The 24,756-nt window shown below is 44.9% G+C and overlaps 1 protein-coding gene across 8 annotated transcripts in view; it reads right to left on the bottom strand.

The window, feature by feature from the left end:
• Positions 1-24,756, bottom strand: part of LOC126285025 (copper-transporting ATPase 1) — a 535,387-nt gene that overhangs the window by 11,215 nt on the left and 499,416 nt on the right. For all 8 annotated transcript variants that reach the window (XM_049984341.1, XM_049984343.1, XM_049984345.1 and 5 more), the window contains one exon: positions 17,098-17,262. In XM_049984341.1, the coding sequence (XP_049840298.1) occupies positions 17,098-17,262 (165 nt within the window). The remainder of the gene's footprint in view (positions 1-17,097; positions 17,263-24,756) is intronic.

The raw sequence follows: 24,756 nt of genomic DNA, 5'->3' as shown, positions 1-24,756 counted from the left end.
TAAGGGAGAGGGTAAGGAGTCATTCCAATCCCGGGAGCGGAAAGACTTCCCTTAGGGGAAAAAAAGGACAGGTGTACACTCGCACACAACACCTGTCCTTTTTTTCCCCTAAGGGAAGTCTTTCCGCTCCCGGGATTGGAATGACTCCTTACCCTCTCCCTTAAAACCCACATCCTTTCATTTTTCCCTCTCCTTCCCTCTTTCCTGACGAAGCAACTGCCAGTTGCGAAAGCTTGTAATTCTGTGTGTGTGTTTGTGTGTTTTGTTCATGTGCCTGTCTGCCGGCGCTTTCCCGCTTGGTAAGTCTTGGAATCTTTGTTTTTAATATATAACTCAGTAATCTACTATAAAAGACAGATAATTGTGCTGTTGTGGCACATTTTATCATATTAACAGAATCTTCCGTCAGTTCTTGGTAGAACAACATTATAATAACTGAAAAGCACATAATAATGATTAACAAATTATTTTGTATGTACGCCTACATGTTGATCATTTGCAACAGCCCCCCCCCCCCCCCCCAAATAGAACAGTTGCCTGCAATTACAAATAGCAATTAATAGCATCAGCCTGAAAACAGATTGCTGAATGATACATATCTAATAAAAATGACATTTGTACACGATTCAGAATTTAGAACAGTATTTAATTAGCCAAGTATAGATAATCAAGTTTCAGAAAACTTGAAAAATGCATCTCGAGTGGCCTTACCATAAGAATCATCATAACAACTGTGCAAAATAATTTATGAAACTCTTAGACCATCAAAATCTTATTTGTCACATTCATCGTCATCTGGTTACAAGTGTGGCATCTTCTGTCATGACAACTTGCTTGACAGCACAGAAGGAACATATTACAGAGAATGACACTGCTACAGTCCTCACTTCAGCACTCAGTACGACTTACATTCTGGTCACCAAAAGTAGTCTGAATATTATTTCATCAACTGACAATGTGTGTAAGAACAGAACGATTGTGAAAGAATTTATGGAGCATAAAAAAGCAGTTGGCTACTAAACCCTAACAACTAAATTAAGGTGCATTTTACACACAGAAAAAGCATTGAAATGCAGAACAAAGCTTCAAAAAATAGTTTCCCGTATGTAGAAAATTTCCTTAACAGGTCAGCAGGTAGCAGCAACCCTTCAGTACCACGCATTCAACTTACAGTGTCTTTGTGCCAGACATCATTTGAATGTACAACTGATCTACTCCAGCCTTACTGAGCAGCGTGAACAATTGGGTGAAGGTGCGCACCTACGATCAGTCAGCTAGTTCCGACCTTTCTGAACCCGGCGAGGCGAGGTCATCTGGTGGGTGCTGTTGCTCGACACTGTGGCCAGTCTTTGAAGATCCTGGGTTCAACTCACAGTGCCTGCATGTTTCTGCCAGCTGCCATGTGCTGTAGCCGACTTTTGCTAGCCAGGAGCCTTGTTATGCTGTGCATCTGAAACACTACTAGGTGAATGAAGACACCAATGCTTCAAGCTGCTGCAGCACTGCCACAGCAAACCATCAGGGATGTCACGAGCTCACCCACTGCACAGATCCTGGATTGCAGTTGTCTAAGTACTATATAGTGGCATCAGGTAATTCCACACTCACCGTGGTACTAGGGAACCCATTGCACAACTTCTGCATGTGCAACAATGTTGCCATGATATGATCCCTAGTAGAGCATCTCCGAAACCCTACAAAATTGCTGATTTAAGTATTTTGCTACAAGTCAGTCATTTTATAGTTCATACTTAGTTTTACAGACTGATGGGATGCAATGCCCAAAACAACTTCATTCAAAGTTAGGCAGTAGCTCTCCTTACTTCCCTGAATGACAGCTATCTCTAAATGTGGGTGAATGTGTGATAATGCCATTAAGCCAAAGAAAAGACACAGCAGAAACTCATGACAACATTGGTGATGAATCTCTACAGCATCTCATGTAGTTGGAAACATTGTTTCCCACCTGATCAACAAAATCAAATAACATCAGGTCTGGTTAGTATGTGAATGGGTGACCCTCTGGATATGCAGGATGCTGTCGACTCAGGACATCAAAGTTGTTAAAATGGGGTCCAACTGAAAGATTTGCTCTGGGCTAGTGGCTCATACAGAGTTCATTTACTATGGTGTGAAATGAAATGGAATAAAAATGTGAAACTACAGGGTGGCACAGATAACAGCATAAAGGAAATGCAGTGAAATTACAGAAACAAAGAGCGGAAGTGGACTTCCCATTTATTTACAATGAAAAAAACACTGAAAAAGACATTTTCAGAAGATGCTGAACGTGACCACCTGCAACATCAATATACAGCTATGCACGCCTAAGTATTTTCAGATATACCCAGTGTAGAGTTCGGATATCAATGACAGCAACTTCATGGCTGCTGTTGTGATTCACTTCCTGTATTGTGTGTGGATTTGTTTCATAGACCTTGCTCTTCAAGTGTTCCCACAGGAAAAAAAATCACATGATGTTACATCCAGCACACATGGTGACCATAAATGTTTGCCAAAAGTTCGTTCCTCAGTGAAGACATCATGGAATTGTCCAAGGGGTGCCTTATATGTGTGGCATGCTTCCCCTTCTTGCTGGAAGAGGCAGTATTGTCCTTCATGTTCAGTGAGCTGAGCACAAAATGTATTAAAAATTTCCATATGTGCAACCACATTGAACACCAATGTTTTCATCATGGAGGGTTCTCTGTTGGTCAGCACTTCATGTTCTGTGAATTCACATGGCCAGAAAATGAAAGCATGCTTCACCACTCATATAATGGAAAGGGTCTAACAAATCATAGCTCTAAGGTTTTCAAATCTCATACAGTACAGTCACAACAGTCGATCTACCCTCACTACATCCAGTACGTCTCCCCTGACCCGGGGTTCTGGACAACTTTTCTGAACTGTACTCCTTTCCCTAAACCTCTCCAGTCATTTTCCTTCACCCTTCTTCCATCCCCTTCAACTCTTCTGTCAGGAGGAGTCACTACACCTGAAAGTTAGTAAATTTTAAACCCTTTTGTGTGTATATGTCCCCTTGCGGCCACTTTAAATGATATGGTCAATAATTATAATATATTATATTGTCAATAATTGATTAAATCATTGTAAATGTTATTCAAAATCCACATGCAGTAATCTACAAGTTTTGACTGTCATTCTTCCACAACTGCTGCAGGACTGTCAAATGTTCGAATTAAGACTTTTCAATATCCTCTGGCAACTCCTACAGACATGTGCCTGTTGGGCCAATTTATGTGTAACTTCTTTGGCCTCTGAATAATTCTTTGTAGAATGTCTACAATAATTTCTGGTTATACTGAAGGAATTCTTTGTCATTTTACATTTTGCACAAATCAATAGGTGAGCAAAACTTTTATATAGATTCCATATTGCTCTCTCTGCGGGAAGTCCTCTATCTGGATACTTGACCCTGGAAATTTTGCAAGTTTTCTTAATCGAACCTGTTTTCACGTACGCTTCCACAATTTCAATTCTTTCTTCTATCAAAAAAGTCATTTTGCAGACCTCAAAGAGAAACAATTAACTTCACCAATGAAATAAACTGAAGAATGCTAACAATCTATTAATGCATAATTGTTGTTGTTGTGTACTCTATTTCAGAAGTCAAAATACTGCATTCATACTCAAAGGAGCAAATTAACTGATGACAGTCAAAGTAGTGAGGACATAGAATGTAGACTGCCAATGGCAAGGAAACAGTTTCTGAAGAAATGAAATTTATTTATATTGAGTATAGATTTAATTGTCAAGAAATCCTTTCTGAAAGTATTTGTATGGATGTGGAACATGGATGAAAATAGTTTAGACAAGAAGGAAATAGAAGCTTTCAAAATGTGGTGCTATAGAAAAATGCTGAAGATTAGATGGGTAGATCATGTAACTGATGAAAAGGTACTGAATAGAATTGTGGTGAAGAGGAATTTGTGGCACAACTTGACTAGAAGAAAGGATCAGTTGATAGGACACATTATGAGGCATCAAGGGATAACCAATTTAGTACTGGAGGGAAGTGTGGAGGATAAAAATTGTAGAGGGAAACCAAGAGATGAATACACTAAGCAGATTCAGAAGGATGTAGGTTGTACTAGTTACTCAGAGATGAAGAAGCTTGTAGAGGATAGAGTAGCATGGAGAGGTGAATCAAATCAGTGTTTGGACTGAAGACCACAGCAACAATAACAACAACTCAAAGGTGAGCCACGCTACTTATAAGTGTGCCACCCTGTAATAACATGAAAGACAAATTGGTCCAGAGGATTCTTGGAAAATGCACTGTATCTGTTAAAGAATGAATACAGAATGCTGTTCCATTGAGTTACACCAGCTTTTGGCAGCAGACAACAAACACTATATGAATTTAAAGACCCACTGCTAGGATTGCAATACATTGGTATATGTACTACATAGTGTTACAGATGCTCTCAGGGGATTTAAATGAGAAGTTATGGAAGAATGATGACACTGTTCAGGGAAACCATGTTGGGTAGATTTCAAAAAAACTGGTATTGGATGCAGTCAGTGCAGCAAGTCTGCCATTTTATTATCTGTTTCTCATAATGATCACAGAAAAAGATAAGAACAAAGTATATAGGCTGTGTAGTCAGAGTGTCCGGACATGCATTTCTGATTTGATAATTGTATGACCTCCTAATGTTGCTATCTTAGTAAAATGAATAACTAAAAATAATAATGCTATATGGATGACATTTTATTCAAACACAAGTATATGTACTTTGATCGTAACACTTGGGAGAGATTGACAAGGCCATGCATGAACCTGAAATTTTTGCAGGTCTATAATCTTACACATTGATCCTGCTGGATGTGATGGACACCACTCTATAAGGTACTGTTTTATTCAATTTAACACTGGCTACAGAAACCAACGCACTCTGTAACTGTCTAGGTTGTTTTGAATTTTGCTACAAGCACAGGCAACAATAGCAGAATGAATCTACCACAGGCAACAATAGCAGAATGAATCTACCACTGGCAACAACAGCAGAATGAATCTACCACTGGCAACAACAGCAGAATGAATCTACCACTCTGCAGCTCAATGTGTTCTGCTTCAAAACTTGCCATCACATTACAACATCAGCAATGGCATATGACAGACTGATATTTGTTGCCAATTCTATTACATTTATATACTGAAGATCCCAGCTGAGAATGGAAAACAAAACTTCCACATATAGGTTCTGACAATAATATAAACGGTGACAACTTTGTCTCAGTGTCTCATTTGCTGACAATCTTAATAGTTACAAGTTCTGAAGATATACACACACAGCAAATACTGTCTGAATTGGGAAAAAGTAATAAAAGGCATTTTTTGAAGTTAAGTGCATGGAACAGAACACATGGTATTTTGTGATCCATTCCAAGTCTGCTGTAAGTTGTTTATTAATAACAAATCCCTTAAAATAATCAGCCAATTTACCTTTCTTGGTTTCACAATGTCACCTCTTGATACTGGAGCAAAAGTAATATAATAGAATGTATGGTACAATAAACACAGCACCAACAAACACAATATGGAAGGAAAAAAGTACTGAAACTATACAAGACCATGACAGTTCTAGCAGGTTGTACAGTTCTGAAGTGTGGGCCCTTAGTAGTGTGGTAAAATATGCAGCACAATTTTTTTTATATTATTTATTGGATAACTTGTATGGAAAACAAAGAAAGAGACAGAAAGGTACATGTCAGGAACTCAACATTTACAGTTTAAAAGACAAAATCTTAGAATATCATGAAAAACAAAAATCCCATATAGACTATTTGCCAAAAGTTTTCTCCAAGGTACAAGCCTTGAAGGTTCCACAAACTATGCGAGCACCATATTAATAGGACACACAAAGTCACAGTGGTTTGGAACAAAGACAGATGTAAAAAAGAAGAAGAAGAAGAAGAAGAAGAAGGAAGAAGAATCATTTTTGCATATACCACAATGAAGGACGTCAAGGAAGAGAGAAAAGAAGACCAAAATGTTCTTGCATTTGCAGATGAAACTATCACTTGGGGTGAAACTGACATGGAGGTACAGAAGAAACTGGATATGTGGAACTCAAACTTGAAAGAGTTAAGGTTGATTGTGAATAACAACAAGACAATGCAAATGAGTGGCACAGCTACTCCATGTAAGTTATCTTTAGAGGTAAAGAAGATCAAGAAAGTGAACAATTTACATATCTTCATAATGTTGTTGTGAGTGATGGGTGCACTGATCTTAAAGTTCTGAATATGATAACCAAAAGATGCAAATATTTCAAGCTGGGAAAGAATGTCCCTGTATGCACTAAACAGGCCATGTTCAGAAATTCCCAGCTGCACATCACGTCCTATGGGAGCTACATAGATAACCGAAGAACACATACATGAACAACATACTTATAAAATGAGAAATTTTTTATGTCACAATGAGAAACAAGATCAGAAACAAGCACATAAAAAGAGAATTGTGATTAACTAAAGCATTTGCTACTGATCAGCCTGTCAAAACAACCTGCATTCCAAAAATTAACAAGTTTGCAAAAATGTTCTGTTCTCTTTCTGTTTGTACACATGTGATATCACATGCCACATCGTTATTCCATTACAGGATGGAGCCAACATCTGGTATCTGTAGTGCAGTGGAAGTGCACACATTGAGGGGTCAGAGTACAGACTGATGTGCTCTGCTTCTGTGAAACATACACAGTGAGAGTCATTCACAATCAGTACTAAGACAGGAATGCAGCAGGATAACAGCCAGTAGATGTCTACAAACGAAGTGGATTTACCAGTTTAAAGACTAGCCTGAAAGGCCAGGAGTGGCATTGGATGTCATTTTGAGGAGAAAAGAATGTCCCTGTATGCACTAAACAGGCCATGTTCAGAAATTCCCTGTTGCACATCACATCCTATGGGACCTAAGAAGATGATGATATGATGATGATCCTTCACTCAACAGTGAGAGTCTGGAAAGAGAGAAGTGCCTATGAAAGACAAGGGTCCGGATTCAGCTCCTGCTCCAAAATGCAGACAGTCACATATTAGCAAACAATCTGAGAATGGTGCACGAATATAAACTGACTACAAAGGTTGTAACAGTCATTGCTCTGAAGTTTTTTATTAACAGCCTGTACAACTTTTAATTTTTCAATCATTTTCAACAGTCCTATAAAACAAGGAATGATGTACGAAAACACAAATAGAACATTACCTTAAAAATTAAATAAACCCAAACAACACACCCCATAAAATAATAAAAAGTGATACCATAATGCTTTTTGTCAATGACAATCAGAGTATGGCAGGAATTAGCTTGGATGCATGAGCTGTTAAGCTGATTGTGTGATAATTCTTGCACTTGTCAGCTCCTACAGGATTCACGACTGTGCAGATGATATTTTTCTGAAAGTCGGATGGTATTTCACCAGATTCACACATTCTGCACACCAATGTGGATAGACATTTTGTTGCCGCTTCCCCCAACGATTCTAGAAATTCTGATAGAATGTTACATATCCTATAAATTTCCTTTACTTCACGTCTTTGGTCATAGATTTTTGACATCAGACTCCCAATTTTGGTTTATAATGACCATCTCCAGATCTGTTTTATAAAAACATGTTCTAATGTACTACAGCCACTGTGGCATCATCAAATGTTAAACACAAAACTGTTCTGGACTGTTGCTTTGAACAGTAGTGTTACTAACAAGATGACTCTTGCTTATGCTGTTTTATTTATTTATTTATTTATTTTTGACAATGCTGGTGCTAATTTTGTGTTTAACATTTGATGATGAAACTGTGGCTGCAGTACATTAGGACATGTTTTTATAGATCTGAAGATGGTCATTATAGACCAAAACCGGTGTTCTGATGACAAAAAAAATTTGTGGCCATAGATGCAATGTAAAGAAAGTTTATTCTATATTCAGGTCACTGTTTTATTTGGGACCATGTACAGCTTGTGTTACATATCCTTTCTGTCTTATTTGATCTTAAGTCTTCCAAAGCTCTTTTAAATTCTGACTCTAATTCTGGATCTCCTATCTTCTCTCTATTGACTCCTGTTTCTTCTTCTATCACATCAGACAAATCTTCACCCTCCTAGACGCCTTTAGTGTACTCTTTCCACTTATCCGCTCGCTCCCCTTCATTTAACAGTGGAATTCCCATTGTACTCTTAATGTTACCACCCTTGCTTTTAATTTCACCAAAGGTTTTTCTGACTAATCTACATGCTGAGTCAGTCCTCCTGACAACCTGTTTTTGATTTTTTCACATTTTTAGAGCAGCAATTTCATCTTAGCTCTCTTTCACTTCCTATTGATTTCATTGCTCAGCAACTTGTATTTTTGTATTCCTGATTTTCCCTTAACATTTTTGTACTTCCTTCTTTCATCAATCAACTGAATCATTTCTTCTGTTACACATGGTTTCTTCATAGTTACCTTCTTTGTACATATGTTTTTCTTTTCAACTTCTGTGACTGTCCTTTTTATAGATGTCTAAACCTCTTCGACTGAACCACCTACTGAACTATTTCCTATCGCAGTATCTATAGCCTTAGAGAGCTTCAGGGGCATCTCTTCAGTCCTTAGTCCTTCTTTATCCAACTTCTTTGCATATTGATTCTTCCTGACTAATCTCCAACTTCAGTCTACTCTTCATCAGTACTAAATTGTCATCTGAGTCTGCATCTGCTCCTGGGTATGCCTTACAATCCAGTATCTTATTTTTGAATCTATGACTGACCATGATTTAATATAACTGAAATCTTCCCATATCTCTCAAGCCTTTTCTTGTGATTCTTGTAGAGAGTATTCACTATTACTAGCTGAAATTTATTACAGAACTCAATTAGTCTTCCTCCTCTCTCATTCCCTGTCCCAAGCCCACATTCTTCTGTAACTTTCTCTTATACTCCTCCTCCTCCTCCTCCTCCTCCTCCTCCTACAACTGCATTTCAGTCTCCCATGACTATGAGATTTTTATCTCCCTTTACATACTGGATTATCCTTTCTCTGTCTCTTCATCTACAGCTTACAATGTCGGCATGTATACTTGAACTATTGTTGGTGTTTGTTTGCTGTCGGTTCTGATGAGAACAACCTTATCACTGAACTGTTCACAGTAACATACTCTCCACCCCATCTTACTATTCATAACAAATCCTGCTCCCATTATACCATTTTCTGCTTCTGTCGACATTACCACACACTCATCTGACCAAAAATCGTTAGCTACTTTCCATTTCACTTCACTGACTCCCACTATATTTAGATTGAGCCTTTGCATTTCCCTTTTCAGGTTTTCTAGCTTCTCTAGCCCATTCAAATTTCTGTAATTCCATGCACTGTCTTGTAAAACATCATCCTTTCATTTGCCAGTCCCCTCCCGGAGATATAAATGGAGAATTATTCTGGAATGGAGAGATCATCATGATGCTTCCTCATTTACAGGCCATGTGACGTGTAGATACACATTGTGTGTCTTTAATGCAGTAGTTTCCATTGCCTTCTTGATCCTCATGTCATTGATCATTGCTGATTCTTCCGCCCTTAGGGGCAGTTTCCCACACCAAGGGCAAGAGAGTGACTGAACCTCTGTCCACTCCTCCATCCTCTTTCACAAGGCCATTGGCAGAATGAGGGTGACTTCTTATGCAGGAAGTCTTTGGCTGCCAATGCTTATGATTTTTATTCAAAATTTAAGCAGTGGCAGGGTTTGAACCTGGGACCAAAGGTGTTCTGATTACTAATCAAAAACAGTACCCCTAGATCATGGTGAAGCACCCTGAAGTGGAAGACTAAATGAAATTTTATGGGTTGAGAGGGCATATGATGTTAGTCAATGATTACCTAATGAAGTCAAATTTACAAAGAACTTGGCAGTATGGGTACACTTTTCAGTATAACACTGCACCCCCTCTTGTCTGGACACATGCACTGATTCGGTTGGGAAATGGTGTCAAAGCCATTGTGTCCTCTCCTGAGGCAAACTGGCCGGCAACCCTTTCAACTGATCCTTGATATCCTACACAATGAAGTGGGACAGAGCTGATGTCTGAGTTGGTCCCACAAACATTCAATTGGGAACAGATCTAGGGCCCTCGCCGGCCATGGAACTACATCGTCATCATGTAGACAGTTCATAGACATGTGTGGACAAGCACTGCCCTGTCGAAAAATGGCACCACGTACTGCCACTGGAGAGGTAACGCACGATGATGCAGGATGTACATGACGTACCATTATGCCATTGTAGTCCACTCATTTACTACCGGCCATGACCTGATGTCGTACCTAATGGTCCACCACACCGTGATGGCAGGAGTAACACGACAGTGCATCTCCCATACGTTTGAAGCCTACAGTTTGCGGACGGTAACACATCTGAATTGGACTAGTGTGCCCTGAGTCCTGACCTGAATACAATGGGTTAGAACGTCCAGTACGCTCAGGCACCAGTGTCCTGATTTCGGCTCTTGAGAGTGGATGGTCTGCCACTCCTCCACAAAAAATTGAGATATGTTACTGAAAGTGCCCCCAGCAGAGTTCAAATTGTTATTACGACGAAGGGTGGACACACTTCAAATTAATATCTACTAACAGCTGCCATGGTATTTGTGATCACGTAGTGTATCTACAAATTCATAATGAGTGAAAAATCGAAACCGGTATAGGTAATACATGAAAATACACTACTGGCCATTAAAATTGCAACACCAAGAAGAAATGCAGATGATAAACGGGTATTCATTGGACAAATATATTATACTAGAACTGACATGTGATTACATTTTCCTGCAATTTGGGTGCACAGATCCTGAGAAATCAGTATCCAGAACAACCACCTCTGGACGTAATAACGGCCTCGATATGCCTGGGCATTGAGTCAAACAGAGCTTGGATGGCGTGTACAGGTACAGCTGCCCAGGCAGCTTCAACGTCATACCGCAGTTAATAAATAGTAGTCACTGGGGTATTGTGACGAGCCTGTTGTCCGGCCACCATTGACCAGACGTTTTCAGTTGGTGAGAGATCTGGAGAATGTGCTAGCCAGGGCAGCAGTCGAACATTTTTTGTATCGAGAAAGGCCCGTACAGGACCTGCAACATGTGGTCGTGCATTATCCTGCTGAAATGTAGGGTTTCGCAGGGATCAAATTAAGGGTAGAGCCACGGGTCGTAAGACATCTGCAATGTAACGTGCACTGTTCAAAGTGCCATCAATGCAACAAGAGGTGACCAAGTCGTGTAACCAATGCCACCCCATACCAACACGCCGGGTGACATGCCAGTATGGCGATGATGGATACACGCGTCCAACGTGCATTCACCGCGATGTCGCCAAACACGGATGCGACCATCAGATGCTGTAAACAGAACCTGGATTCATCCGAAAAAATGACGTTTTGCAATTCGAGCACCCAGGTTCAACATCGAGTCCACCATCGCAGGCGTTCCCGCTTCTGATGCAGCGTCAAGGGTAACCGCAGCCACGGTTTTCGAGCTGGTAGTCCATGCTACTGCAAACGTCGTCAAACTGTTCGTGCAGATGGTTGTTGTCTTGAAAACGTCCCCATCTGTTGACTCAGGGATCGAGACGTGGCTGCACGATTCGTTACAGCCATGCGGATAAGATACCTGTCATCTCGACTGCTAGTGATACGAGGCCGTTGAGATCCAGCACGGCGTTCCGTATTACCCTCCTGAGCCCACTGGTTCCCTATTCTGCTAACAGTCACTGGATCTCGACCAACGTGAGCAGAAATGTGGCGATACTGTAAACTGAAATCGCGATAGGCTACAATACGACCTGTATCAAAGTCTGAAACGTGATGGTACGCATTTCTCCTCCTCACATGAGGCATGACAGCAACTTTTCACCAGGCAACGCCGGTCAACTGCTGTTTGCGTATGAGAAATCAGTTGGAAACTTTCCTCATGTCAGATCTACAGTCTCCAATGGCGCCAACCTTGTGTGAATGCTCTGAAAAGCTAATCATTTGCGTATCACAGCATCTACTTCCTGTTGGTTAAATTTCTCGTGTGTAGCACGTCATCTTCATGGTGTAGCAATTTTAATGGCCAGTAGTGTATTAAGAGCATTGATTGATATGAACTATGATGATAGCGAAATTTAACGAGCTCACGGATGCTCTACGCAAACAACATGGGAAATATGAAGGAAGAATAGAAACTGGACAGAAGACATAACCGAAGGCTATAAAATGCTTGGTCAAAGGCCGGCAGAGCCATACGACGAGAAGAGTACAGGCAGCTGGCCTTGCCAGGGTGGAAGCATATACCTGCTAATGGCGCTTGGACTTGGAGGAGACGGGAAGCTGGCGTCGCCAGAGTGGAGTAGTGTCCTTGCTGATGGTAGAGCTGGAGAAGATGGGAACCTGGCCTTGCCAGTGTGGAGGAGTGTACACATTGATGGCGCTGCTGGTGGAGCTGGAGAAGATGGTAAGTTGGCGCTGCCAGTGTGGGGGAGTGTACCTGCTGATGGTGGAGCTGGAGAAAGGTGGAGGAATGTACACATTGATGGCGCTGCCGGTGAATCTGGAGAAGATGGTAAGCTGGTTGTGCCAGTGTGGGGGAGTGTACCTGCTGATGGTGGAAGCGGAGAAAGGTGGAGGAATGTACACACTGATGGTGCTGCTGGTGGAGCTGGAGAAGATGGAGGAATGTACACATTGAAGGTGCTGCTGGTGGAGCTGGAGAAGATGGTAAGCTGGTTGTGGCAGTGCGGGGAAGAGTACCTGCTGATGGTGGAGCTGGAGAAAGGTGGAGGAATGTACACATTGAAGGTGCTGCTGGTGGAGCTGGAGAAGATGGTAAGATGGTTGTGGCAGTGCGGGAAGTACCTGCTGATGGTGGAGCTGGAGAAAGGTGGAGGAATGTACACATTGAAGGTGCTGCTGGTGGAGCTGGAGAAGATGGTAAGCTGGTTGTGGCAGTGCGGGTAAGAGTACCTGCTGATGGTGGAGCTCGAGAAAGGTGGAGGAATGTACACATTGAAGGTGCTGCTGGTGGAGCTGGAGAAGATGGTAAGCTGGTTGTGGCAGTGCGGGGAAGAGTACCTGCTGATGGTGGAGCTGGAGAAAGGTGGAGGAATGTACACATTGAAGGTGCTGCTGGTGGAGCTGGAGAAGATGGTAAGCTGGTTGTGGCAGTGCGGGGAAGAGTACCTGCTGATGGTGGAGCTGGAGAAAGGTGGAGGAATGTACACATTGAAGGTGCTGCTGGTGGAGCTGGAGAAGATGGTAAGCTGGTTGTGGCAGTGCGGGGAAGAGTACCTGCTGATGGTGGAGCTGGAGAAAGGTGGAGGAATGTACACATTGAAGGTGCTGCTGGTGGAGCTGGAGAAGATGGTAAGCTGGTTGTGGCAGTGCGGGGAAGAGTACCTGCTGATGGTGGAGCTGGAGAAAGGTGGAGGAATGTACACATTGAAGGTGCTGCTGGTGGAGCTGGAGAAGATGGTAAGCTGGTTGTGGCAGTGCGGGGAGAGTACCTGCTGATGGTGGAGCTGGAGAAAGGTGGAGGAATGTACACATTGAAGGTGCTGCTGGTGGAGCTGGAGAAGATGGTAAGCTGGTTGTGGCAGTGCGGGGAAGAGTACCTGCTGATGGTGGAGCTGGAGAAAGGTGGAGGAATGTACACATTGAAGGTGCTGCTGGTGGAGCTGGAGAAGATGGTAAGCTGGTTGTGGCAGTGCGGGGAAGAGTACCTGCTGATGGTGGAGCTGGAGAAAGGTGGAGGAATGTACACATTGAAGGTGCTGCTGGTGGAGCTGGAGAAGATGGTAAGCTGGTTGTGGCAGTGCGGGGAAGAGTACCTGCTGATGGTGGAGCTGGAGAAAGGTGGAGGAATGTACACATTGAAGGTGCTGCTGGTGGAGCTGGAGAAGATGGTAAGCTGGTTGTGCCAGTGCAGGGAGAGTACCTGCTGATGGTGGAGCTGGAGAAAGGTGGAGGAATGTACACATTGAAGGTGCTGCTGGTGGAGCTGGAGAAGATGGTAAGCTGGTTGTGGCAGTGTGGGGAAGAGTACCTGCTGATGGTGGAGCTGGAGAAAGGTGGAGGAATGTACACATTGAAGGTGCTGCTGGTGGACTGGAGAAGATGGTAAGCTGGTTGTGGCAGTGCGGGGAAGAGTACCTGCTGATGGTGGAGCTGGAGAAAGGTGGAGGAATGTACACATTGAAGGTGCTGCTGGTGGAGCTGGAGAAGATGGTAAGCTGGTTGTGGCAGTGCGGGGAGAGTACCTGCTGATGGTGGAGCTGGAGAAAGGTGGAGGAATGTACACATTGAAGGTGCTGCTGGTGGAGCTGGAGAAGATGGTAAGCTGGTTGTGGGAGTGCGGGGAAGAGTACCAGCTGATGGTGGAGCTGGAGAAAGGTGGAGGAATGTACACATTGAAGGTGCTGCTGGTGGAGCTGGAGAAGATGGTAAGCTGGTTGTGGCAGTGCGGGGGAGAGTACCTGCTGATGGTGGAGCTGGAGAAAGGTGGAGGAATGTACACATTGAAGGTGCTGCTGGTGGAGCTGGAGAAGATGGTAAGCTGGTTGTGGCAGTGCGGGGAGAGTACCTGCTGATGGTGGAGCTGGAGAAAGGTGGAGGAATGTACACATTGAAGGTGCTGCTGGTGGAGCTGGAGAAGATGGTAAGCTGGTTGTGGAAGTGTGGGGGAGAGTGCCTGCTGATGGTGGAGCTGGAGAAAGATGGAGGAATGTACACATTGAAGGTGCTGCTGGTGGAGCTGGAGAAGATGGTAAGCTGGTTGTGGCAGTGCAGGGAGAGTACCTGCTGATGGTGGAGCTGGAGAAAGGTGGAGGAATGTACACATTGAAGGTGCTGCTGGTGGAGCTGGAGAAGATGGTAAGCTGGTTGTGGCAGTGCGGGGAAGAGTACCTGCTGATGGTGGAGCTGGAGAAAGGTGGAGGAATGTACACATTGAAGGTGCTGCTGTTGGAGCTGGAGAAGATGGTAAGCTGGTTGTGGCAGTGCGGGGAAGAGTACCTGCTAATGGTGGAGCTGGAGAAAGGTGGAGGAATGTACACATTGAAGGTGCTGCTGGTGGAGCTGGAGAAGATGGTAAGCTGGTTGTGGCAGTGCGGGGAAGAGTACCTGCTGATGGTGGAGCTGGAGAAAGGTGGAGGAATGTACACATTGAAGGTGCTGCTGGTGGAGCTGGAGAAGATGGTAAGCTGGTTGTGGCAGTGCGGGGAAGAGTACCTGCTGATGGTGGAGCTGGAGAAAGGTGGAGGAATGTACACATTGAAGGTGCTGCTGGTGGAGCTGGAGAAGATGGTAAGCTGGTTGTGGCAGTGCGGGGAAGAGTACCTGCTGATGGTGGAGCTGGAGAAAGGTGGAGGAATGTACACATTGAAGGTGCTGCTGGTGGAGCTGGAGAAGATGGTAAGCTGGTTGTGGCAGTGCGGGGAGAGTACCTGCAGATGGTGGAGCTGGAGAAAGGTGGAGGAATGTACACATTGAACGTGCTGCTGGTGGAGCTGGAGAAGATGGTAAGCTGGTTGTGGCAGTGCGGTGGAGAGTACCTGCTGATGGTGGAGCTGGAGAAAGGTGGAGGAATGTACACATTGAAGGTGCTGCTGGTGGAGCTGGAGAAGATGGTAAGCTGGTTGTGGCAGTGCGGGGGAGAGTACCTGCTGATGGTGCTGCTGGAGAAAGGTGGAGGAATGTACACATTGAAGGTGCTGCTGGTGGAGCTGGAGAAGATGGTAAGCTGGTTGTGGCAGTGCGGGGGAGAGTACCTGCTGATGGTGGAGCTGGAGAAAGGTGGAGGAATGTACACATTGAAGGTGCTGCTGGTGGAGCTGGAGAAGATGGTAAGCTGGTTGTGGCAGTGCGGGGAAGAGTACCTGCTGATGGTGGAGCTGGAGAAAGGTGGAGGAATGTACACATTGAAGGTGCTGCTGGTGGAGCTGGAAAAGATGGTAAGCTGGTTGTGGCAGTGCGGGGAGAGTACCTGCTGATGGTGGAGCTGGAGAAAGGTGGAGGAATGTACACATTGAAGGTGCTGCTGGTGGAGCTGGAGAAGATGGTAAGCTGGTTGTGGCAGTGCGGGGAGAGTACCTGCTGATGGTGGAGCTGGAGAAAGGTGGAGGAATGTACACATTGAAGGTGCTGCTGGTGGAGCTGGAGAAGATGGTAAGCTGGTTGTGGCAGTGCGGGGAGAGTACCTGCTGATGGTGGAGCTGGAGAAAGGTGGAGCAATGTACACATTGAAGGTGCTGCTGGTGGAGCTGGAGAAGATGGTAAGCTGGTTGTGGCAGTGCGGGGAGAGTACCTGCTGATGGTGGAGCTGGAGAAAGGTGGAGGAATGTACACATTGAAGGTGCTGCTGGTGGAGCTGGAGAAGATGGTAAGCTGGTTGTGGCAGTGTGGGAGAGAGTGCCTGCTGATGGTGGAGCTGGAGAAAGGTGGAGGAATGTACACATTGAAGGTGCTGCCGGTGGAGCTGGAGAAGATGGTAAGCTGGTTGTGGCAGTGCGGGGGAGAGTACCTGCTGATGGTGGAGCTGGAGAAAGGTGGAGGAATGTACACATTGAAGGTGCTGCCGGTGGAGCTGGAGAAGATGGTAAGCTGGTTGTGGCAGTGCGGGGAGAGTACCTGCTGATGGTGGAGCTGGAGAAAGGTGGAGGAATGTACACATTGAAGGTGCTGCTGGTGGAGCTGGAGAAGATGGTAAGCTGGTTGTGGCAGTGCGGGGAGAGTACCTGCTGATGGTGGAGATGGAGAAAGGTGGAGGAATGTACACATTGAAGGTGCTGCCGGTGGAGCTGGAGAAGATGGTAAGCTGGTTGTGGCAGTGTGGGGGAGAGTGCCTGCTGATGGTGGAGCTTGAGAAAGGTGGAGGAATGTACACATTGAAGGTGCTGCCGGTGGAGCTGGAGAAGATGGTAAGCTGGTTGTGGCAGTGTGGGGGAGAGTGCCTGCTGATGGTGGAGCTGGAGAAAGGTGGAGGAATGTACACATTGAAGGTGCTGCTGGTGGAGCTGGAGAAGATGGTAAGCTGGTTGTGGCAGTGCGGGGAGAGTACCTGCTGATGGTGCTGCTGGTGGACCTGGAGAAGACGGGACGCTCGATGTCGTCGAGGCCGCGATGCACCGAGATGGAGTCGAGCTCGGACAGGGCGGCGGCGCGCGCCCGCATCGCGCTGCTGTACTCCGCCGTCTGCAGGGATGCGCGCGTCGGCTTCCGGTACCTGCAGAGCAGAACAGGCTGTCAGACCCTCTCATCACCACAGGCAGTCCGTCTGGTTCCCAGCACTTCAGGTTTCACAGACAGAAATCGGGCAATGTACGCTGATCCTGTACACTACTCTATACTCGTGACCGAGTGTCAGCCCTTTGTTGTAGTTGTTTACTGTGTGAAACCACTTTCATCAAGTCGACTAAGCAGTTCATAAAAAAAATTTAAAAAAATGTTCAAATGTGTGTGAAATCTTATGGAACTTAACTGCTAAGGTCATCAGTCCCTACGCCTACACATTACTGAACCTAAATTATCCTAAGGACAAACACACACATCCATGCCCAAGGGAGGACTCGACCCTCCGCCGGGACCAGCCGCACAGTCCATGACTGCAGCGCCCGAGACCGCTCGACTAAGCCCGCGCGGCCGTAGTTCATCATTTGTGTGCACAGTGGTTCAAATGGCTCTGAGCACTATGGGACTTAACATCTGAGGTCATCAGTCCCCTAGAACTTTGAACTACTTAAACCTAACTCGCCCACTCCGGCCGGCAGTGTGCACAGTGGAACCAGAGTTGCTGCAGACTGGTGCAACCCTGAAGTATAATGGTAGCTACTGGACTCTAGCGGACACCTCCAGCACTCTGTGTATAATAGCACACATTTTGCATCTCTCCCGTCTGAGTTTACCCCAAGCTTTTTGTCTTCTCGTTCTTGTTTGTAAGAATACACCTCGGAGGACTTTAGTTTTTGTTGCCAGCAAGTATTACACAGACGAATAAAGCAGAACAACTTTGAGAATACACACATACTTACACACTCTTACGTCAAACACGGCTCACTGATGCAGCTACATATTAACCCATGTACAGGCTTTAATACCACATGAACTTCAGTTGTAACTTTAAATCCCGACCTCCTACAACATTTCTGAGTGAAAAATCGGAATCGGCGCACTCTATTGCATAGCATTCGCGTTATTTTCACCCAGTAGTTGCCTAGTGTTATTAGATTATCTACTACAAAAAAAAAATCACCTGGTTGACGAAATTAACTCTTAATTTGAAACTTCGTGGCAGATTAAAACTGTGTGCCGGACAGAGACTCAAACTTGGGACATTTGCCTTTCACGGGCAAGTGCGCCACCAACTGAGCTACCCAAGCACGACTCACGACCCGTCCTCAGTTTCAATTCTCTGCTCTACCAACACTTGCCCGCAAAAGGCAAAGGTACCGAGTACGAGTCTCGGTCCGGCACACGGTTTTAATCCGCCATGAATATTTCGTATCAGCGCACACTTCGCTGCAGAGTGAAAATCTCATTCTAGAAACATCCCCCAGGCTGTGCCTAAGCCATGCGTCCGCAATACCTTTTCTTCCAGGAGTGCTATGTCTGCAAGGTTCGCAGGAGAGCTTCTGTGCAGTTTGGAAAGTAGGATACGAGGTTCTGGCGGAATTGAAGCTGTGAGGGGGGGGGGGGGGGGGGGGGGTCGTGAGTCGTGCCTGAGTAGCTCAGTTGGTAGAGCACTTGCCCGCGAAAGGCGAAGGTTCCGAGTTCGAGTCTCGGTCCGGCACACAGTTTTAATCTGCCAGGAAGTTTCATGTCAGCGCACACTCCGCTGCAGAGTGAAAATCTCATTCTGGAATTCTTAATTTATTTCTAGATTTTCTAAACCGTGTGACGTACTAGTAATTTACGTTGTTTTCTGGTATGACTGCAGTAAGTGCCAGCATAGTCTTCAAAATTGCTGCCATTGCCCGTCTTGTGGGGACATCAACGTGTTCGTCAACAACAAGAGTAAATAAAACTCTGCAGAGCAGCTGTTACAAGACTAAACAGTTAAATGAAGCTGCACACGTTCCTGCGAACCAGACGTCGAGATGGCATGTAAACAGTACTGTGCACCACACTAAGAAGACAACCAAGATTGTGGTTTTCGCCTCTGCGTTGCTAACAGTAACTGTCTTGCAGAGTACCACAAAATTTGAACAATCCATCTTTTAGAAGCGGTTTCGCTTTGAACAACAAAAACAAATAGTCATTTTTTCTTAAAATGTTTATTCTTATGTTAATCTGACGTGTACTTGGCTGTACCTAAGCTAAGAAAATAATAATTTTACCAATTATTTATAGACATTTGGAGAAAAGAGAATCACTTTATGAATATCAAGGAGCTCAGATGGAAACCCAGTTCTAAGCAAAGAAGGGAAGGCAGAATGGTGGAAGGTGTATATAGAGGGCGATTTACTTGAGGACAATATTATGGGAATGGAAGCGGATGTAGATGAAGATGAAATGGGAGATACGGTACTGCGTGAAGAGTTTGACAGAGCACTGAAAGACCTGAGTCGAAACAAGGCCCCGGGAGTAGACAACATTCCATTAGAACTACTGACGGCCTTGGGAGAGCCAGTCCTGACAAAACTCTACCATCTCGAGAGCAAGGTGTATGAAACAGGCGAAATACCCTCAGACTTCAAGAAGAATATAAGAATTCCGATCCCAAAGAAAGCAGGTGTTGACAGATGTGAAAATTACCGAACTATCAGTTTAATAAGTCACAGCTGCAAAATACTAACGCGAATTCTTTACAGACGAATGGAAAAACTGGTAGAAGCCGATCTCGGGGAAGATCAGTTTGGATTCTGTAGAAGTATTGGAAGACGTGAGGCAATACTGACCCTACAACTTATCTCAGAAGATAGATTAAGGAAATGCAAACCTAAGTTTCTAGCATTTGTAGACTTAGAGAAAGCTTTTGACAATGTTGACTGGAATACTCTCTTTCAAATTCTGAAGGAGACAGGGGTAAAATACAGGGAGCGAGCGGTTATTTACAATTTGTACAAAAACCAGATGGCAGTCATAAGAGTCGAGGGACATGAAAGGGAAGCAGTGGTTGGGAAGGGAGTGAGACAGGGTTGTAGCCTCTCCCCGATGTTATTCAATCTGTACATTGAGCAAGCAGTAAAGGAAACAAAAAGACAAATTCGGAGTAGGTAATAAAATCCATGGAGAAGAAATAAAAATTTTGAGGTTCGCCGATGACATTGTAATTCTGTCAGAGACAACAAAGGACTTAGAAGAGCAGTTGAACGGAATGGAAAGTGTCCTGAAAGGAGGATACAAGATGAACATCAACAACAGCAAACCGAGGATAATGCACTGTAGTCGAATTAAGTCGGGTGATGCTGAGGGAATTAGATTAGGAAATGAGACACCTAAAGTAGTAAAGGAGTTTTGCTATTTGGGGAGCAAAAAAACTGATGATGGTGGAAGTAGAGAGGATATAAAATGTAGACTGGCAATGGGAAGGAAAGAGTTTCTGAAGAAGAGAAATTTGTTAACATCGAGTAGGTGAAACATGGATGATAACTAGTTTGGACAAGAAGAGAATAGAAGCTTTCGAAATGTGGTGCCACAGAAGAATGCTGAAGATTAGATGGGTAGATCACATAACTAATGAGGAAGTATTGAATAGGATTGGGGAGAAGAGAAGTTTGTGGCACAACTTGACCAGAAGAAGGGATCGGTTGGTAGGACATGTTCTGAGGCATCAAGGGATCAATTTAGTTCAAAAATGGTTCAAATGGCTCTGAGCACTATGGGACTTAACTACTGTGGTCATCAGTCCCCTAGAACTTAGAACTACTTAAACCTAACTAACCTAAGGACATCACACACATCCATGCCCGAGGCAGGATTCTAACCTGCGACCGTAGCAGTCGCGCGGTTCCGGACTGCGCGCCTAGAACCGATAGACCATCGTGGCCGGCGATCAATTTAGTAATGGAGGGAAGCGTGGAGGATAAAAATCGTAGACGGAGGCCAAGAGATGAATACACTAAACACATTCAGCAGGATGTAGGTTGCAGTAGGTACTTGGAGATGAAGAAGCTTGCAGAGGATAGGGCAGCATGGAGAGCTGCATCAAACCAGTCACAGGACTGAAGACCACAACAACAAAAAGAACAACAACAACATATTTCATTACTGGTACACGAAGGCGACGAGCGAGCCTCTTGTTTCAGTAGACTACTCGTGGTAACTGCGTTTGCTGCAGCGCCCCACGCCTTCTATTCTTATACTGTGAGAGACTACTGCAATGAAGGGCGGTATTTCTTTACACGTTGGCTACGCCCATTTATGAATGAAATGTCCTTCCCACAAAAGTCAGAACATACACTGAAGCGCCAAAGAAACTGGTGTAGGCATGCGTATTCAAATACAGGGATATGTAGCAGGCAGAATACGGCGATGCGGTCGGCAACGCCTATAGAAGACGACAAGTGTCTGGCGCAGTTGTCAGATCACTTACTGCTGCTACAATGGAAGTTTATCAAAATCTGAGTGAGTTTGAACGTAGTGTTATAGTCGGCGCACGAGCGATGGGACACAGCATCTCCGATGCAGCGATGAAGTGGGGATTTTCCCGTACCATCATTTCACGAGTATACCGTGAATATCAAAAATCCAGTAAAACATCAAATCTCCGATATCGCTGCGGCCGGAACAAGATCCTGCAAGAACGGGACCAGAGAATCGTTCAACGTGACAGAGATACACCCCTTCCGCAAATTGTTGCAGTTTCAGTGGTGGGCCATCAACAAGTGTCAGCGTGCGAATTATTCAGCGAAACATCATCGATATGAGCTTTCGGAGCCGAAGGCCCTCTCGTGTACTCTTGATGACTGCACGACGCGAAATTTTACGCCCGTCAACTCCGGCGTTAGACTGTTGATGGAAACATGTTGCCTGGTCGGACGAGTCTCGTTTCAAATTGTATCGAGCGGATGGATGTGTACGGGTATGGAGACAGCCTCATCAATCCATGGACCTTGCATGTCAACAGAGGAGGCTCTGTAATGATGTGGAGCGTGTGCAGCTGGTGTGATATGGGACACCTAACACGTCTAGATACGAGTCCCACAGGTGATACGTACGTAAGCATCGTGTCTGATCACCTACATCCATTCATGTCCATTGTGCATTCCGACGGACTTGGACAATTCCAGCAGGACACTCTGCTGAGTATAAACACTTCCGCTGGCCACCAAACTCCCGAGACATGAACGGAGAATATCTGGGATGCCTTGCAACGTGCTGCTCACAAGAGATCTCCACAACCCCCCCCCCCCCCCCCCCCTAGTCTCCTTACGAATTTGTGGACAGTCCTCGCAGAATTCATAGTGTCAGTTCCCTCCAGCACTCTTCAGACATTAGTCGAGTACCGGCCACGTCGTGTTGCGGCACATCCGTACACGATATTAGGGAGGTGTCCCATTTTCTTTGGCTATTCAAATGGTTCAAATGGCTCTGAGCACTATGGGACTCAACATCTGAGGTCATCAGTCCCCTAGAACTTAGAACTAATTAAACCTAATTAAGCTAAGGACTCCACACACATCCATGACCAAGGCAGGATTCGAACCTGCGACTGTAGCGGTCGCTCGGCTCCAGACTGCAACGCCTAGAACCGCACGGCCACTCCGGCCGGCTTGGCTATTCACTGTAGTAGAATAATTAACTTACTAGTAACTATAGCAGAGGTTATCAATGGCCAAAACGAAAACCGTAGTGGTTCTTGATACAGGCTGTACAGTAAGTTTTGCGTACAGTGCCGAGCAAGTAATCATTGCGTGTGCCTCAAGGGCCGCGAACGTCTTTCAACCGGACGCCACATTGCGACTTCCTTGGGTCTCAACTGTCCCACCTATCCAGCTGGCGAAAGGGAACCTATAACGTAACGCGGAACCAGATCATCACATCGTTGGGAGGTGAAGGCTAGATTTCTGCGGTCCGGTCGGGGTATGATGCCGCGACTTCTCGGTTCCCTGGCACGCGCTTTATCGCTGAGAACTGAACAAATAGAGTGTGCAATCTAAACATTAAAATACCAGAATGGAAAGTGCTCGCATCGCATCACAAAAAGGCGAATGTGCCCTGGACAAAGTTTTGGATGTAAAGCAGGAAATTAGTTTCTCGACTTGTCAAGCAGCTTCAAAGATATTTAAATCCAAATGTCTTGACATATTCGCGATATTTTACTTGTTAGTATTAGTAACCGAGTCATGTAACATGATGCATCGTGCCATATATGCTCTACAGCCATGGGGTACTATATATTGTTTCTATGGCTGGTGAATCTTGCTGTTTTTGGGAACAGAAGGATCAGGGACTTAAGCCAATAAATTGAAAGATGCAGGCGTGCGAACACCTTTCAGTTAAGAGGTCTCGTTGCAGTGTAGTAGGGTCAACTTGTAAAACAGAGAATATCTCAAGATGTTTTGATCTAAATTTCTTTGGAGCTGTTAGATAAGTCGAGAAGCTAGTCCCCTTCTCTTTCACCCCTAATTCGGCCCAAGCCTTATTCGTCTTTTTTTTTTTTGTCCTATGACGAGACCAGAATGAAAAATGCTCTTAACTTTTACTGTACTGTAGTTTTGACATTATACCGCCACAGCTTGGCTCCAGGGTCCCTTACTTCAAATCACCCTGCATGTAGTGAACCATACGCTCCCTACTGTCGTAGTGATTTAGTTCGCACCAGCAGACAGGCAACCCAGTGAACAGATTTCCAAAGCGGACTGCTGCCGTCGCGACTTCAATTATTTTCACGGACGTGTTCAGGTTTGCCGCGCCGTATTGAGCACCTGCCATGTGGGTTAAAACTTGCGGCGATGCCCCATGTCTTAGTTTTATGTACTCCTATGTCTTGTTGCATTCACACAGTTGTCTCCTAAATCTCTCGAGGAACTTTCAGGAAGAGAATGTATCACGCTACCGCAATCTAATTGTACCGAAGATAAATAGAGGGACACTTCATATACATGAATGGCCAGCCGAGTCAACTGAATCAGTCGAAAGCATTCGGACCCACACTGATTCACGGTCGTTCGGTCTGCTCCGAGACACGTGTATCTGCACCAGCATCCTGCTCAGCCAGATCTGCCACATATCGCTGCTTCTCCTATACAGAGTGGACAAGCCTGCGGTCTTCACGTTCTGTGATGAGGTAAGGTGAGGTGGTCCAATAACTTGTTGGATAATCCTTGCTTCAAAGTCGTTCAAGCACTTTCCACACATACTCGCGAAAATCCAACCAGCTTTGCCATTTTCCAGAGGCATCTTCCAAGACACCGGGGCATAACAATCTGCCCTTTGTGAAAGTCTCATGCCAGTGGTCTATTTAGGGACAATGAACCACCTATGGATAACACCAACACACAAACATGCCAAATACTGGGGAACCCCTGCAGCACAGCAAAATTGACTGGCACTGCTAGGTGTAAGCTAGCCAACCAACCGGCAATGCAGGGAAGCCGTATTGCACAACAACTCAAACCAAGCCAACCAAAACCCTTACACAGTGATAGATTTATGACAGCTCGACCACTTATATGACAATCTTGGCGTATTACCGGTACAGACGTTGTGGCTGTCCCAGGAGACTTCGCAGGTGACCAGCCCAGCAGCACCCCTGCTCAGAATGACTGACACCCTT

This window comes from Schistocerca gregaria, chromosome 8 (genome assembly GCF_023897955.1).
Source record: "Schistocerca gregaria isolate iqSchGreg1 chromosome 8, iqSchGreg1.2, whole genome shotgun sequence".
NCBI lineage: Eukaryota > Metazoa > Arthropoda > Insecta > Orthoptera > Acrididae > Schistocerca > Schistocerca gregaria.
Note: the sequence above shows the minus strand (reverse complement) of the source record. Positions and strands in the feature narration are given on the sequence as shown.